Source organism: Mastigoproctus giganteus, chromosome 13 (assembly GCF_048544385.1).
Source record: "Mastigoproctus giganteus isolate SK-2022 chromosome 13, ASM4854438v1, whole genome shotgun sequence".
Lineage (NCBI taxonomy): Eukaryota > Metazoa > Arthropoda > Arachnida > Uropygi > Thelyphonidae > Mastigoproctus > Mastigoproctus giganteus.
The window spans coordinates 88,640,970-88,659,898 of NC_143587.1; the positions used below are offsets into that span (position 1 = coordinate 88,640,970).

The following is an 18,929-nucleotide window of genomic DNA, read 5'->3' on the forward strand; positions in this document are numbered from 1 at the left end:
TATTACGCTCTGTCACATTTACATTTTGGTAAAGTCCCATAAGCTAACATGGGTCTAGTTTTGGGCTACTTTTAAAGAAATTTAAAGTGTCTATAACTCTTAATTTTGGGGTTGAGGATCTTAAATTTGACGAAAAGAAACTTTTTGAAATTACTTATTTGGTGCATAATTTTGTGGTGCCCTCTGTCCATTAGGGCTGAGGCCTTGGGAAGTCTTCAACTCTTATGCATATTTCATCCCAGGTGGGGAAAATTGTCTATATAGACATACACTGCGGTGCCACTTTATTAGGTACACCCCTGCTGTGTAAACAAATGGCTTGTCCCACAAATAGGAGACCGGCAGAATTACTTAACAAGTACAGGTCACTGTTGAAAAAAAGCCTTGAATTAGGGTTGAATTTGAAAGTGTCTGAAATTCTGCCAAGACATGATAGGACGGAGTATATGAAGAGAGCCTTGTCGATCAATTTGGCCCTGGAAAGATTGTGCAAGACTCAAGGGGTAGAATTTCTTTCAGCCTGGACTGTACTTGTTAACAGGAGAGACTGTTTCTACAGGGATGGGATACACTTAAATAGAATGGATGCAAGTATATTTGCTGATGCTATTGAAGCAGTTTTTAGGTGGGTCGGAAAACTGCTAGCTTGGGGGGGATACAAAGACTAATAGATTAACAGTAGCCACTGGCAGAGGTGAAAGAGATTCTTGCACTGCTTCTATTGGAATGAGCAGAAGCCTGAAAAACAAGATGCAGGATATTTCAGAGACTGCTGGGAGTCATTGCGGTACAAGTAAACACATGGGTTGTGTTAGGGTAGCTAAGAATAGAAACAGGTGCATGTATACTTGCGTGTACACCAATGCTAGGAGTTTTGGTAAATAAATTTGATGAATTTCAAAACATCAAAGGCAGATATTGTTGGGATATCAGAGACTTGGTGTCACCCAGATATAAGGAATGCAGAACTGGAATTTGGGGAGTGAAACGTCTACAGAAAGGATAGACAGGATAGGAAGGGAGGAGGGGTTATGCTATTAGTGAAGAAACACATAAAATACAAGGAAGTGAAGCCAGCCAACATACTCTGATTTCTTATTATACTCTGATGAGTATAATAAGAAACTGTACAGGGAAATAGAGTGGGCCAGTAAATCAGAGAGTCTTATAATGGGGGATTTTAATTTCCCAGATATTGACTGGAATTTGGGGCCTGTCACTCACACACTAACAAGGCTTTTGTGGATTTATTGGATGATTGTTTTCTACATCAGCATGTTCGGGAGGCAACTAGAAGGAGTAATACTCTTGATTTGATTATCAGTAGTGATTCTTCATGCATTAAGAATCTGCAGATAAATGAACCACTAGATGGCAGTGATCACAGTGTGCTGAAGTGGGATTTACTCAAAGAGGTAACTACCATTAGGGGTAAAGGGAAGGGTTATTGCTTTCGTAAAGGCAACTACGATGGACTGAGACAGTATTTAAATTCTATACAGTGGGACTAGCTGATGATGTTACCAACAGAAAATTCAAAATGGGAAGCATTAAAAGAACTTATCTTGGAAGCTACTAGGCTTTACATACCAACTAAGAAATATTGTTCAAGATTTAGGCCTTAATGGGTGTCAGATGAACTAATGAGACATATGGCAGAGAAGAAAAATGCATGGGATACATACAAATTAACACGTGACGCAGAAGCCTATGATAGATACAAGTTGATCTGTAACCAAGTTACAAAGGAGGTTAGGCAGGCGAAGGCAGATTACGAGAAATCTTTGACAAGGGATGCAAAGAAAAACAGCAAAGGGTTCTTTACTTATGTAAACTCTAGAAGGAAGGGGATGAATCAGATTGGTCCACTTGATATCGATGGGTCAACTGTTGATGATCCTGCTTAGGTAGCTAACAAACTAAATGAATATTTTGCATCGACATTCACACATGAGGAGTTATTCAACGAGGGGAATGCTAGAGGTGTATTCAACTGTGGCAGTAAGCTAGAGAATCTTGTAATAACTGAGAGTAAAGTGGAGGAGAAATTGTTGAAGATAAACACAAGAAAGGCACCTGGTGTGGATGGGATCTATCCAGTTATATTAAAGGAAGTAAGCAAACCCTTAGCAATAATTATGAGAGCTTCCTTGGATTCAGGGGAGATACCCACAGACTGGAGATGTGCAAATGTGACCCCAATTCACAAAGGAGGATCAAAGGCTGACACAAGCAATTATAGACCTGTGAGTTTAACTTCTGTTCCAGGAAAATTAATGGAGGCACTGGTTAAAGAAGCACTGCAGAATCTAGTCAAGACTTCAGTTATAGCTCGGAACACAGCATGGTTTTGTTAAGGGGAAGTCTTGCCTGACCAATTTGATTGGATACTATGATACAGTCACGAAAGAACTGGATGCAGGGAATAACTTTGATATTATATACTTGGATCTTAGAAAGGCTTTTGATACTGTTGCACATGGAAGACTGCTGCACAAATTGGAGCAGTGTGGCATTGGAGGCAAATTGCTGCTATGGATAAAGGGGTGGTTGGAGGGGGAGAAGACAGAGTGGTAATCAATGGATGCTGTTCATCGTGGACTAATGTTATTAGTGGAGTCTCTCAGGGTTCAGTGTTGGGTCCATTATTGTTTTCTGTATTTATAAATGATATTGATGATGGTATATCAAGCTTAATGTCCAAGTTTGCAGACGGTACGAAGGTTGGCAGGGTTGTCAAGGACACTACTGACACTTCTTTGTACCATTGTACAAAGAAGTGTCAGTACCTTTGTACCTTTGAAGATCTATTCGTTAAACCAATCAGCAACAGGATCTGGAAAGGTTGAACAGATGGGCTGAGAGATGGCAAATGAAGTTTAACATTGACAAATGTAAAGCACTACATACAGAATTGATACGTTGCAACCCTAGAGCAACGTATCAATTCTGTGGTACTACACTTACAGTGGTAGAGAATGAAAGGGACCTGGGGGGGGGTGGTTGTGCAGGCAGATATGAAGTTCTCTGAGCAGTGCAGACGGGCTGCAAGAGTAGCTCATGGTGTATTGTGAATGATATATAGGAATTTTTCTAGTCGGGATAAGGAGGTGATTATTCCCTTGTATACAGGTCTGGAGGCCTCATTTCAAGAAGGATGTAGAGCTGCTGGAACAAGTACAGAGAAGGGCAACAAGATTAGTGAATGGAACAAAGGGGTGCTCTTACGAAGAAAGGCTTAAGTTTTGCAAATTACAGTGTCTGGAGACTAGTCACCAGCGAGGTGATCTGATGGAGGTGTATAAAACCTTGAATGGTTTGAGCATTCTCAATGCTGATGGGATTCTTCCTCTTGCTCAGAATAATTACCTGAGTGGGCATAAATTCAAATTGAGGAAAGACAGATGTAGGATAGACGTGTGGAAATTTGCCTTTAGCCAGCGGGTGGTTGGTTGGTGGAACAGACTTCCATCCCTTGTCGTGGAAGCTGATAGCCTAAATAAGTTTAAGGCTCAGCTGGACAGGTATTTCAAACGAACAGAAGGGTGAAGTGGAAGTGATTTTTTTTTTTTTTTTTGGCTGATGCTGCATAAGCTTGCTTTCTTGCATCAAATGCCTCTACTAATGCTAATGCTAATACAACATTACAATTCAAATGACCACAGTTGTGGATATAATAATGTAGCAGAACTACCTTTCTAGTATCAGTTAAGCCTACAAACCATAGCAAGAATGGGGAAAAGGAGTGATCTAATAGACTTCGAATGTGGCATGGTAGTAAGTGCAAGAAGTCCTGGACAAAGCATCTCTGAAACGCCAGTTCTCCTGAACTTTTCACACGCCACAGTTTCTAGAGTGTAGTGAGAATGGTGCAAGGGTGTACCGAGAATGGTGTAACCAATGGTGGCACTCCTGTGGCAGAAAATCGCTTGTTGATGAGAGAGGTCAGAGGAGGATGGCTAGAATTGTGCAAGCAAACAGACGAGCCACAATGTCGCACATCACATCAGAATACAACTTTGGTGTTCAGAACAGAATATTGTGAACGCCCACTAGTCGCACTTTGTCACGAATGGGCTACAACAGCTGAAGGCCACATCGTGTACTTTTGTTATCAATGTAGAACAAGAGAGAACGACCCCTGTGGCCACAGCAACACCAACACTGGACTGTCGAGGATTGTAAAATAGTTGCTTGGTCTGACAAGTCAAAGTTCTTGGTTCATCATGCTGATGGAAGGCTTAGAATTTGGCAAAAACAAATTGATATAAATAATAGTCGTCAGCCATGACCCGTCATGTCTGACGACTATTGTGCAAGTGGTGAGGGCAGTGTTATGGTGTGGGGAATGGTTTTTTTTTTGGCACACATTGGATCCATTGATACCCATAGATTCATGTCTGAATGCCACATCGTACCTAAACATCGTTGCTGACCCAGTGCATCCGTTCATGTTGATAGTTTATCCTCAGTCAGATGGTTACTTCCAGCAGGATAATGCATCGGTGCACAAAGCCCGAATCACTATGGAATGGTTCCAAGAACATGACAATGACTTTTCTTTGCTACAGTGGACTGCTCAGTCCACGGATCTCAATCCTATCGAACATCTTTGGGATGAGCTGGAAAGGGCTGTTCACTGCAGACCTACACCTCCATTGAATCTCATGTCTGCATAGTACTCCATTCCTGCACAATGTTTTCAGCTTCTTGTTCAATCCTGCCTAGATGAATTCAGGCTGTGTTTGAAGGCTAAAGCAGGCTTAACACGCTACTAGGTAGGTGTACCTAATAAAGTGGCAGCACAGTGTATATTGATAGACTGTGGGAATTAATTGGTTTTTGTTGTCTAGATTACTTTTCTAAATAACATAATGTCTGACGAAGACAGAGGTATTACTTGGTCCCAGGAATTTGAAGCATATTCATCTCTTTCTGAAGCATATTCTTCCTCTGTGGATTTTGTAGCAAGACAAGTATCTATTGAGAAAGAATCTTCTTGGACACCAATAAGGAATAAAGGTAAAAGGAAATCAAAGACCCCCCTAAAACTATTATAATAAGGGAAAAAGACAAACCGAAACTTGATAAAACAAATATGGAAAAAAATATGACCTTGAATGATGAAGAAGATATGAACTGCCCATCTCTCGTTAAAGTAATTCCAGCAAGTACAGCCAAGAACGGTGAGGGTTATGGAGTTTTTGATTCCCCAAGTGGTGTAGGGGGATAATATAATTATTGTTTGTAGTAGGGAGGACCATAGGATTTCTTTTATAGATGGTTTAAACCTGGCAGGATCATTAAATGCATCTGAGGTGTATGTATCATTGGCTAAGATAAGAAGGGCTTTAGGAGAAATAATGTCTAAACAGTCAAGTAAAATAAGAAAACCAGCATCCAGTAGAATTTTTGGTCTCTGGGCTGACTTGGAGGCAGTGACAACAGCCTTGGTCGTGGACAATGAGTGCCTCGAGGTACAAGCTAAGGATCTGGAGGAGAGTGCTTGTCAGATAAATGAAATTTTAGATTGCCAGATTGAACTTCATAAGAAGTCTTATGCAAAGATAGTGTGGCAGGATCTCAAGTTGATTGATCATGTGGACATCAAGAATAAACCAAGATCCAAAGAGGGGACTGGCAGTACTAGTTGGGATAGATCCTTATCAGTTCCTAAAGATGTGCCTAATCTCAGAATCTGGTATTCTCAGGCCCACTGAGGACTCTTCCTTGAGTTCGAGTCAGGACATAAAGCAGAAAGTGACTCAAGTCATTAAGCATGACCACAACAAGATGAAAGTGAAAGGTATCCGTCTCCTTAGGAATAAGGGGATCCTTGTGGAGACTACAAATTCGGCAGATGCTAATAGGATCGTTTCTGCTCCTGGCTTGAAAGTGATAGGTCTTACAATGGAGAAACTTTGGTTATCGGATCCAACAGTGTTAATATATGGTGTCCCTCATGATTATGTTAAGGAGGATATACTTGAAGATCTATTCGTTAAAAACTTAAAAGATTTGGGATTCTTGCAGGATGAGGTTAAAAATGAGATGTCTTTCAGATTTAGCTCTGGATCAGGTACAAAAGTGGTTAATTGGGTGATCGGATTTAGACATCGTATGATGAGGTATATTCTGGAGAGTGATAGAATCTATCTTAGATTTATATCACACAGGTGTTCCGTAGGTTTACGTTTGTAAACAAATGTTTCCTTTGTTTGGGGTATGGCCACTCGGCCCAATTTTGTTCCCATAAGGCAGTTTCTTGTGCACGCTGTGCAGAGGGTGGTCATGTCTATAAAGAGTGACCCCATAAAGAAGAGTCTCCAAAATGTATCAACTGTAAGAGATGTGGTAGAGGTTATAATCATTCTGTAAGGGATGCTAAGTGTCCAGAATACTTGAAAGTGGTACAGCTTATGGACAGTAGAACAAATGGTCAGCACTCAAGAGTGGCAATGGATGAGATTAGAATAGCAGAATTTGAAAATAACTTTGACATTATTTGCATGCAGGAACCCTTCCATTCTTTGCAGGTGGGGCCCATAAAGTTATGGGTTTTCCAATCTTGGCAAGGATTATTCATTTGCTTGACAAACTCCAAAAAGTGCAATAGTTGTTTTATATAATAATCTGGTGGTTACCAACATTACAGATATGTGTACGAACACTGTGACCTGTTTAATGATCTCCACACCTTTCATAAGTTTTTATATTAAATCCGTTTACTGTCCGCCAACTGAGGACATACAATCGACTCTATTGGATTCATGTACACTTTTGAACTGTCCATTGTACTCTAAACCTAGAGTGGATTTAATGTCTGTGGTTCCAAACCTGGAGACCAATGTAAATATCCTAGTTGAAGATCATGATAACTTTACAGCTCTGCAAAAGTTCTCGAGAACTGTCTTTACATTGAGGACTCAGCTAAGAACTTCAGGTTCTCTTGAGAATTGACTTCACAAAAAGACAAAAGGTTAATGTGGAAACAGAAGATTTAGTGAATTGTTATTGTGTTGATTTATGTTAATCAATGGTGATTTAGGTCAATTGCTATTGACAAGATGTCAGCAGGTTTGGAAGTTATAGCGGAAAGACTAGATAGTGCTGTTAATTGAATGTGGAGGTGGTCTTTCTTTGAAGAGTATTTCCTCAGTTAAACCTAGTCCATTGTATGTAAACTAATTATATACTGTTTTCCGGATTCTCAGGAATTCTGAGACTCTGAGCACATTTAAAACGAGTGTTGTATATATCTGTTTATATAATAATTACTGTTTCTTGGTGGTACTAAGGATAATTTGTGGAATTTTCTCCACTAGTGATTCATTTTTCATTTATTTCCTATTTCATTTTATTTAATTATTCGCTTGCTCCAAGGTCAGGGTAATCTGGAAGCGAGATAGACACCCACCGGTATTGCACTACCTCCACTAGGTGCACTTCTTGTGCATTTGGCACAAACAGATAATGTAAACCTGAGCCTAGAGAAGGGCACCAGGTAGCAGCTGCCTTGTATTGGTGGTGGTATAATACCGCACACATTTTTAGGTCAACTTTGTAGAGGTTCTACGACTGTACAGATGAACTAGGTGGAGATGGGCTTTTGTCTAGGATCCACCCTTGATTTTGGGATACACATATGCAATGCACCAGGAGGTCATATATAATATAGTATTTTATATATGTATAACAAGAATGTTAATGTATATAAAATGTTATATATATTTTGTAACTTTTGTATATAAATGTAATAATTGTGTGTACAAATAAATGGAAAAAATGGTAAATGTTACAGTTTAATAAGCTTTTGTCCTTGTCCTCCATGTCCCTACAGAATTCCCTACATTATTGTTTAGTATTATGGTCAATTTCTGTGACATAACTACACCCAATAGTGTTATTAAGTTTGGTTTTCTTAAATTTGCAAACTAAGAAGCCCACAATTTAGAAATGGATATTGAAGAAAGCAAAAGTGACTAAAACACCAATGGCTTCTCAATTGATTTTCATCATAAGCAAACCTGAATAGAAAACAAACAATAAAAAACAAAGCACATCACATATGTACAATGTCATCTTAGGTGTATGTAATTAGTGGAAACCATTGAGGGCTAAAAAGAAACAGCATGGAGTTAGATCTTCAGCTAATTGACAAGTAGTGCCAATTTTAAAAACTTCCTGGTTTTTAAAACTGAAAGGTTGATCAGTTAACTCTTGCTTTTTTTTTTTATATTTTTTTACTTCCAAAACTCCAGTTTTTTTGTCCAGCAAAAGAAGGAAAACTGAATGAAGAACATCTGCAGTTTATAGACATAATACACAAACACATAATGAAGTCGTTTTCTGGCAACTCTATGACAGTACACTTCTTGAAGTACACCATGGCAGCCTAGTCGGCACAATACATAGTCATTTGACACTTGCTTGGAAAAGCCTGAATTTACTTCCTCATTCCACCTCTAGCTAACAGATTGAAAAACTCTGGTTAGATGCTGTGATAATAACAATATATCAACCACATGGGCTTATTTCCTGTTGATCACTGATTGAACTTTTTATAGATGTTTATTCCCCAGCCCAAGTTATTTTCAGATGCAGAGACAATGGCGCATAGGATCGCTATGGTTCAGGTGCATAGTGTGTGTGTGTGTGTGTGAGAGTGAAAAGTACACACAGTGCCTGAACTACGAGAAGTTTAAGGGATAGTCAAAAGCGGAAGTGAAGTAGTAGTTAAACAAGTGAAAGATTTTGAAAAACCCAGTACAAAAATGAACTGGGACTCAGGGGGAAAAAAAAAAGAAATAAATAAGTAAATAACACTATATTCAGATATGGGAGGGCAATTTTAGCAAGAGGTCAAATCAGGGGATGGCAAATATGCAAAATCTGAATATAGTAATGAAAATATGATACATAGTCAGGAAATTCATCAGGGGACTATTCCTGACCATGTATCAGGCATTGCATTTCCAAACTTGTCTGTAGTATTAGAAAAAGGGAAGCAAAAATGCGGCCTTTATCGTAATACTACTACTAGTAGTATTATGATGTCTGTTAGTAGTAGTACTACCTTGTCTTCTAGTATTATGATGTCTGCTAGTAGTAGTACTACCTTGTCTACTAGTATTACGATAAAGGCCGCATATTTGCTTCCCCCATTTTTCTAATACTACAGACAAGTTTGGAAATGCAGTGCCTGATACATAGTCAGGAGTAGTCCCCTGATGAATTAACTGACTGTGTATCATATTTTCATTTACTATATTCAGATTTTGCATATTTACCCTCCCCTGATTTGACCTCTCACTAAAATTGCCCTCCCATATCTGAATATAGTGTTATTTACTTATTTCTTTCTTTCTTTCTTTTTTTTTTTTTTTTTTTTTTTTGCTCAGTCCCAGTTCATTTTTGTACTAGTTTTTTCAAATCCTTTAACTTGTTTAACCACTACTTCCACTTTCGACTATCCCTTTAACTTCTCTTAGTTCAGGCAACGTGTGTAATTTTCATTTCCATTTTCACAGACACTTTATCTATTTTACAAACCACACGTTATTTATATCCTTTTGCTTCCTTTACTGCTGCACTGTGCGTTTTGGAGCATTAGACATACGATAACTTTTGTTATTTTCCTTTTTCTGCTTATTTTGCTTCTTAACAGTTTATATATATATATATATGTACATTGAGTTATTTATTAATTATTTATTTTATTTATTTATTTTTTTCCAGAAGGGTGGTAATATCCTTAGTTTTTGTAGTGAAACTCTGAAAATTAATGGTACTGTCCCAATTGTTGCTTCTGCTTTACTAACTTATTTGAATACTACATTAACTTCTATTGTGGCCACAACGACTGGTCAGCATACCTTGGTTTTTTCAGGAACAGATAAAGGCTACCTGAAGGAGGTAATACAGTGTTCTGTTAGCTACTCATTATATTTTCTTAAGTACTTTGACTGTTATACCCTAAATAAGCATGTTAATCATGCTCTGTTAATCAATTTAATATGGTATAGTGAGCTCCCGGTTTATGAACTTTTAACCTTAAGAATAAACATTTTTGATACTGGACATTAAATTTATGGACTCTTATCTGTCTTACAAACTTTACTATATATACAGCATCATAATTTTGAAAGTAAAATAGGTAATGAAATATTTTCTTGTTATGCACAACATTTAACATATTTAATAAATACTGCATACGCAGTTAAATATAGCACATTATTTAAAATGTACTAAAATATACCAAGGATATTTAAATAAAAATGACTTATGTTTAGAATGGTTTAATTTGCTGCCCAGAGAAATTGCTGTTCTGTACTCGTCATTGCATATTTCTTTTGATAATTAAGCAGAATTTTGATTATTTTATCACAGCTGTATAAGACATGAAGAGTGTCATTAAATTAGTTGTTCTACAATCGGCTTGTAGAATTGGGCTAAAGGTTAACCAGCCAATTCTTGAAACAGTGAGCTGGAAAAGTTACTTCTGTGATTGTATATTTCTATTTAAATCATAGGCACAATAATAACCATTCACTGTATATAACTCTAAAACTACTTGGCTAAATTTTTAATAGTGATTTCCCCCCCCCCCCTTCCTAAGCATTTCTAAGCCAAGTGTTCTTCTTGGCCCCGGATGCCAAGCGATTGTGACCAAGTGATTTCTCTGTGCTTCCATTGCAATTTCCAAAAAGCGATTTACAGTTCTTTTACGTTCCTGTCATTAAGAAATCTATTTTTTTCCCAACTGCTCTTGTTACAAAAGTACATGTACAGAGCAAGGAAGGCAAGCCACCTTTCTTTATTTCTCATAGTTTATTATTAACACCTGCTATTTTTGCTTGATCACACCAGGCACTGCTCCTGCCTCCCCACAGTGTGGGGCCAAGTTAATCCAGAAAAGTTAATCTGCCAAGGGTTGAAAGGGGCAAAGATGGACTATAATAATATTGACTCTTGCGTGATCAATGCCTCATCACATTCTAGAGAGCAGAAGATCACATCCATTCCTATGCTAAGAGACAAAAGAAGGACACAGACCAGAATATCTGGCCTCACTTCCTTATAATACATTCCTTTTCTGATCCAGAAATGTTTAGAGAATGCTGCTGGCTCACCAAAAGCTGCCCTTGCAATTCTACACAAATGGATGGTGATAGATGAGTTGAAAAAACAAGGCCAAATTGTGTTCGATATGTGGAATAGCTTACCGGACACGTATATAAGTTTGAAAATATTTGCATTTGGACTCGAAGAAAAATGAGTTTGAACTCAAACTCATTTTTCTCTGTGTTTCATTCGACATATTTCTGCTGGCAAATAGTTTTGAACATGAACTATATTAAAAATAAATCAAAAAACCTTCTGAACAATTCGAGTTTCTCAGCATGTTTAAAGATGAAAATTACAGCAAACTCACCTGATGTCGAGAGACTCAGTCAAGAAGTTCAGCAACAAAAGTCACATTAATTTGTACCTAATTGGATGTTTGTTAAGTTTTTTTTCAGTATCAATAAATAATATTTCAAAAAAAATATTTTTTTTTTCTAATTAAACACCTTTCCACTCTATTCCATTTCTTAAAAAAACCTCTCTTTTGTGTATTGCAATAAAGATATTATCATTTTAAAATCTTGCAAACATACAGAAATTAATAAGACATTTATCTTATATAAATTGTATTGCTATCCCAGTTGTCATTCAGTTTTGAGTTTAGTCTTGTTACATTATTATATCTATAGGAAAATCACTCCTGATTTATGAACACATAGTATAGGTGAATTGATCTATGAATTGACATGCTGGAGCTTCATGAATTTTTGGCGTTTCACAAAAAAAAAAAAATAAATAAATAAAAATAAATTATCATACCAAGTCTGTCAGTGAAATACCTGCAATCAATGTAAGTGGGAATATAAAGTTTTACAGGTGATTACACATGCAACCATTGTAAGTGAGAGTATTAAATTTATAGGCCTTCAAAATGATTTTATCACTTTGAAGGCCTGTAAATGTATAATGGCAATTCATCCAGAACTGAAATTTAGAATGAACAGTAGTCATGCAGTATGGAAAGGAATTGTGTGGAGAGGAAAGGGGAAAATTTGTAAAAAAGTTAGCAAGGAACATATCACTGTACATTACATAGGACTGGACAGCTATGCAACAGATTTAATCAAAATGCAAGTGGAACCCCTGTTCACATCCACTAGAATTATAGAACCACATCAGTTTTGTCTCTTGGGTACAGGGCTGGGGATTGCCCAGTCCTGTTTTCCAGGATGGAGGTTCCCCATTAGGATTTGGAGCCCTTTTTAATTTGGATGGGGAACAAGGTGTGTTCGACCCCCCCCCACCCCGACAGACACTGGTTCCCAAAATGCCTTGCTATGCTATTTTTTATGCCTGCCAGGGCTTTATTGTTGATCCAGAATTTTGATTGTTGATCCAGAATTTTGATCTTTACTGAAAATCATATGGATCGAGGTGATCATTCCCCCATATAGAATTCTCCACTTCGAAGTCACATGGTGATGAGCAAGGAGATCAATAGTAATGGGTAGTGAGTGACTCGAGTCATCCAGCTGAATGACTCATTCCATTCATCAGTAATCTAATGGAATGATCATTGAGCAGAGATATATCCACTGTCTTTGAGCTGATATTAATCAATGATGTATCAGTGTTCAAGTTGCAGCAACAAAATGACCAGATTCAACCATGTACACCATCCCAAGCTTCAAAATCAGTGAACAAATCTAGCTCAGTTTTTCAGGAATTTAGGTGAATTCTTAAACTGGTCCAGATTCTGGGTATCTGGAACAACAGTATTGTCAGATCTATTTCCGGCACCTCCGTAGCCAGGTGAGCAGGTGCATAGCACACGCTCTTTGATTAGACTGGGGTTCGAGCCTGTGACCTCCAAATACGGATGATGCGGAAAGGTCAGGGAATGACCACTGCATATCCCCCGAGCAATATGGCCTTAGTTGCTAATGCTCCTAAAAAACCAAATAACATTAACAACAACAACAGATCTATTTCCAAAACCAGAAATCCAAGGACTCAGTAGGATTTTCTACTCATTTCAATTGAATTGGCCAAAAATCTTCTTAAAATACAGGCATACCTCGGTTAACGTTACCTCTGATAACGAAGCCTCGATATAACGAAGTCCGCAATTTCAAGCCCCATTTAACATAAAAAAATATTCCATTTTTGTTTAATCACCTGAAATCTAAACAAACTGAAGAAATTACGGAAACATTTGGGGCTTCTCGTGGTTGGTTCGAGAAATTTAAAAAACAGGCCAGGATTCATAGTGTAAAATTAACAGGAGAAACTGCAAGTGCAGTTTCTCCTGTTAATTCGAAGCTGCAAATAAGTTTCCAGAAAAACTAAAGGAAACAATTAAACGTGAAAATTTTCCACCAAATTTGGTGTTATGTTGACGAAAGCGGTTTGTTCTGGAAACGGCTACCAACAAAAAGCTTCATTTCTATTGAAGAAAAATCAGCTGCTCGGTTCAAAGCAGCCAAAGACCGTTTAACGTTACTCTTTGGATCAAATGCCTCTGGCGATTATAAATTAAAATCGTTATTAGTTTACCATTCAGAAAATCCGAGGGCGTTAAAAGGTAACATAAAAATGAATTTACCTGTAATATGGAAAGCAAATAGAAAAGCGTGGGTTACCAAGGAGTTATTTACTGATTGGTTTGTTAACCACTTTTGTCCTAAAGTAAAACGGTATTGTCAAAAAAACAACTTTGAAGAAAAAGCTCTTTTGTTGTTAGACAATGCTCCGGGACATCCTACTGATCTTAACACGTTGGACACATGCATTCCTGTCAAAGTTGTGTTTCTTCCAGCAACCACAACTTCCTTGATTCAACCATTGGATCAGGGAGTAATAGCATCATTTAAAGCTTATTATCTGCGTCGAACTTTAAGCAATTTAACTGAACTAGAGGATAAAGAGGAAATGACAGTTAAAACTTTTTGGAAAAACTACACCATTAAAAACGCAATTGAAAACATTGATAGTTATTGGAAAGAAGTCACTAAGAAATGCTTAAATGGAGTTTGGCGCAAAATATGGCCAGAAGTTGTACTAGAAGAAGAAAATAACATCCAAGAAATTAGAAATGAAGTTATACAGATGGCTCAATCAATAGGTTTCGAAAATGTCGATGAAGAGGATGTTAGAAATTTATTGAATGTAGAAGATGATGGTTTTTCAGTGGAAGATTTAGAAAGCCTTGTTAGCAACGAAGACAAAGATAATGAATGCGAAGTTAAAGAAGTTCCTGCCGAAAAAGTGTTAACAACCAAAGATTTAAAAAGGTGCTTAAATGATATTGAAAACGTTTTAAATTTTTTTAGTGAAAATGATCCTGACTTAGGAAGACGTGTTATAGTTAAGCGATCAGTGTTAAATGCAATAACTCCGTATAGGCAATTATGAAAGAGAAAAAAAGCATAAACAATCGACTTTAACCTCATATTTTAAAATGTGATTTCACTTTGTATGTTAAGTTGACTGTTTATTTAATAAAACTTTTCTTTGTTCGAAAAAAACTTTTCATTTTCTTTACGTAGGAACGTATCCCTATTCTGGCCATAGTATTTTTACCTCTGAAAACGAAGTTTCGCTTAACGAAGTAATTTCGTGGAACGCATCCTATTCGTTAATCGAGGTATGCCTGTATTCAAGAAAATGATTTGGGCAGCTTTAATCAATCATTGTTTCAGCCAAACCTACTCATTTACACTCTGTATTAAGTGGCAGGTCAACAAGCACTAATTTTCTGGACACCCTTTTCTGGATTTAAAAATCTTTTAGTACTTTTTGGCACATTTCAGTGAAAAAAAAAAAAAACAGAAATGAAGATAATTCTAAATTAAAAATTTCGTTTTTGCAGATCATTGGCCACAGGGCTAATATGATGGTGGCTGAGATCACTAAGCTTGATGGAGGAGAAAGATTTGATAACTTTAATACAGGAGTCCTTGTGTTTTGTGATAAAATCTGAGGCTACCCTTCTAGGTATCAAATACCTGTTTTCTGAGGTGAATCTGCAAGTGGCAATTACTATTCATAATGAAGATTATATGGTTACACAGATTTCTTCACTCTTTTTCTCATGGGTATGATGTGAGGTTGTAAATAAACTTGGAAGTTTTTATTTTGTTTCTGTGTATTGCCAGTATAGTGATTATATTGATCCATATGTTACATTGTTCAATACCTGGAGAGGATCTGCCTTTGCTCAGAGTCCCAATATGGTTATACTCACTAGGGATTCCACTGCTTATTCCCTGTTATGGGATATCCAGTGCTCCAATGAGAGAGGTATTAAACATAAGGATTTCTTTTCTGCTCAGCATTTGGGGTGACTGAATGATCCATCTCAGCTCCCAACATTCTTCTCCATTTCTAGCAAGTCTTATATCGATGTTATAGCTGCTGCTGAACCAGTGTTGCAGATTGTGCAGAATTGGTGTGTTCATGGTGCTTGGTGTAGTAGTGACCACAGATGTCTCTCCTATGATGTTGTTGGTAGAGTACATTAAATAAGTTTTATAACAGGAGCACATTTAGCACAAATGCACTAATTGGAAATGTTTTGATAGATACATTCACAAAAACATTTTAATAGTTCAGAATTGGAGTGAATATTTCTCAGAAGAGAAAGTGGTGAAAGTTCAGCAGATTTTGGAAGGTACATCTCAGGTTTCCATGAAAAGAGCAAGGCAAAGTCAGAAGTGGTGCCTTGGTGATCAGATCATTTTCCCAGACTAAAAAGAGATTATTGAAGATCAAGGAATAAGTATTGAAAGGTCAAGACAATATGGTAGTATAGTTGGACATTGAAAATAGAAAGTTAATGCTTATAAATACTAAACAGAGATAGTGTAATGCCATGAATGAAGCTAAACATTAGTCCTGCAAGAATTTTTTAAGGATCCAGGGTAATATTAATCCTTTCATCTATTTATAGGCTTATTGCTGATAAAGTGAATGATGGTGTAATACATTCAGTTCTGGATTGTCATGTTAAGGCTGTAGGTTGGACCTCAGTTTGTTGGTGTCATGCTCTCTGGGCTTTTCCCTTAGGATGCTGGGGAGCATGACACTAACATGCAGAGATCTACAGTGAGGGATAGTGAGTTATGTAATTCATCTGAGGTTGAGGTCCGCTTTACTGCTGTCAAACTCAGTGCTGCTTTAGATTTACTTAAAGATAATAAGGCTCCTAGTATTGACTTCTGGAGGCTAAAGTTGTAAAGAGAATTAATTACCTATACTCTGATTTAATATTGGACATGTTTAATGGAAAGTGTGTGTACCTTCATGTGATGACTACTTCCGACGTTGGGGGAAACACTCCCTGAGCAATCCAACCATTCAAAAACTACATGCAGCTCACTCTTTGGCAAATGCAGACACCCTGCAAATTTATATTGATGGCACCAAAAGTGACACAGCTGTGCGAGCTGCTGTGGTGCTACCAACATCAACAGCCTGTTTCATTACCACAAGAATGCAGCGTTTTCACTGCAGAACTCTATGCCGTTAAGATGGGGTTGACCTTACTTGCTCATGTTTTCACTCTGAAGACTGTTATCTATACAGACTCTTTGAGTGCAGTGACAGTTCTCGCTCCAAGTCCAAGGCAATTCTCGCTCTCCACATCCATTGATAAATCAAATAAGAACTCAAATATCCGAATTTCATAACAATAGGCAGACTGTCACATTTTGTTGGATTCCAGGAATACCAGGAAATGAGAGTGCAGATAAAGCAGCAAGAAAACCCACTGATAATAACCACATCCAGATTCCTTACACAGACTATAAATCAATCATACGCCGAATTTGCGATGAAAAATGGAGAGAAATTTGTCATAATCAGGTAAATAACAAGTTACGAAATATAAAACAGAATCCACAGCTATGGAAATCTAGTTTCCGCTTAAACAGACACGAAGAGGTTGTGCTTGCCAGAGCACATATAGGTCATACCCATCTTACACATCTATATTTATTGCGAGGAAATAATCCACTACTGTGCTTCCACTGTGATTCAACACTAACCGTAAAGCATATTCTTATAGAGTGCACTCACTATCAGTATGCCAGAACCACATCATTCCGATCCCTGTCTAATTTAAACGATATCTCCAAATTAGACATATAATTGGGGACAACTCCAATTTACCTGAGTTTTTCAACTATTTAAAACAGATTAATATATTTATGCTCGTATAAACCCTTTTATTAATCCGTACAGTTTCTCCCCGCAGGAACAGGCTCAATATGGCCAAAGTAGCTCTTGCAACAAAAAAAAAACCAACAACAACAACAATAGCATTAGGTTCAGCATGCAAAGCCTCTTCCAATTTAACAGTTGCACAAAGAAAAGCATTAAGAGAATTAAAAAGATGATAATATTGTAATATTATGTGCGGACAAGGGTAGATCTACGGTAGTGCTGAACAAAGACAACTATCAGGAAAAGGCCCTTAGTTTACTGAATGATAGGTCTACGTATAAGATCATTTGTAGGAATCCCCTGAGCGGACTAGAACCAAGAGTTAATAAGTTGGTCCAGAGTTGGCCTAAGGCAGGAAAAATATCTGAGGAGGTTTTCTGGAGGTTGCATACATCGGGCTGTCACTTACCTGGATTTTATGGTCTGCCTAAAGTGCACAAGGCTGGGGTACCTCTAAGTCCCATTTTGTCGTTTATTGGCAATCCGACGCATGCACTGTCCAGATTTCTGGCTGAACTTGTATCCCCTGTAGTAGGACACTTGAATCATACTATTAAAAACAGCAGGGAATTTTTACAGTTCTTCCGTGCTCAAGAGGTAGAAGAGGGTGAGATTATAGCATCCTTTGATGTCATTTCTTTGTTCACATGTATACCTGTTGAGCACAGCTTGGATTGTGTGTGGAATGCTATGAGTAGAGATGGCACTTTGAAAGATAGGACAGCCCTAAGTGGTGAAGATATTTGTGAAGGTGTTGGCTTATGTTTATCTAGTACCACTACGTTATTCCAAAAAGTTATGTACCAGCAGGTTCACCTATTAGTGCAGTTATAGCCAACTTAGCCATGGAAGAATTTGAGATAGGATGTTGGGGAGCTCTAGTCCTCCCCCATTACGTGGAAGAGATACATTAATGACACGTTCACGGTGATACAAAGAGGACAGGAAATAGAAATACTCTGGTTGAAATAGCGGTTTGCCTTATATTCGGTTTACTTCAGAAGTTGAGGGGGCCTTCCGTTCCTAGACGTGTGTGTATATAGAAAAGGCCGACACTTGAAAACTAAGGTTTACAGAAAACCTATGTGTCAGGGCCAATACACACACACTTCAAAACAGCTCAGGCCAGTTGCCACAAAAGTAGAGTGGTTAAGGCCTTAATGGAAAGGGTGGGGTCCCACTGTTCCTCGTCTGAAGAGAGAGAGAGGTGACGAGATTAAATGTGTTACGGTGGACCTAGTAATGTGCGATTACCTCCAGAGCACCATGAGAGGTGTTTAAAAGGTATGAACAACAGTCGCAGGATGCTTTTCCACCGCATACATCCCCTACTATCCGGGCATTTTGAAACCCATTTCCCATATCTTACGTTCATGTAAGATACGCTGTGTGCAGCTGCCAGGTCGGAGGCTGCACACAGTAGTGTCCGCAACTAAAGATCCTATTGTGGGTAATGACACTAGTGGGATCATATATGAAATCGAGTGTCCTGATTGTGGGGGAAACGAAATGCAGACTGTGGGATCACTTGGGAGAACACAATAGATCCCTTAAGGCTGCAAATTACGGAGGTTCAGCTGTAGCGGAACATGCCTGGGAAAGTGGGAATGGCATTACTGCTAAAGAAGCCGTGATCG

The 18,929-nt window shown here is 37.9% G+C and overlaps 1 protein-coding gene across 1 annotated transcript in view; it reads left to right on the forward strand.

Annotated features, from left to right (window-relative positions):
• LOC150076249 (plexin-B-like) overlaps nt 1-18,929 on the forward strand; it is a 705,969-nt gene that overhangs the window by 204,270 nt on the left and 482,770 nt on the right. The window contains exon 4 of the mRNA XM_090387297.1: nt 9,739-9,915. Within this exon, the coding sequence (XP_090243423.1) occupies nt 9,739-9,915 (177 nt within the window). The remainder of the gene's footprint in view (nt 1-9,738; nt 9,916-18,929) is intronic.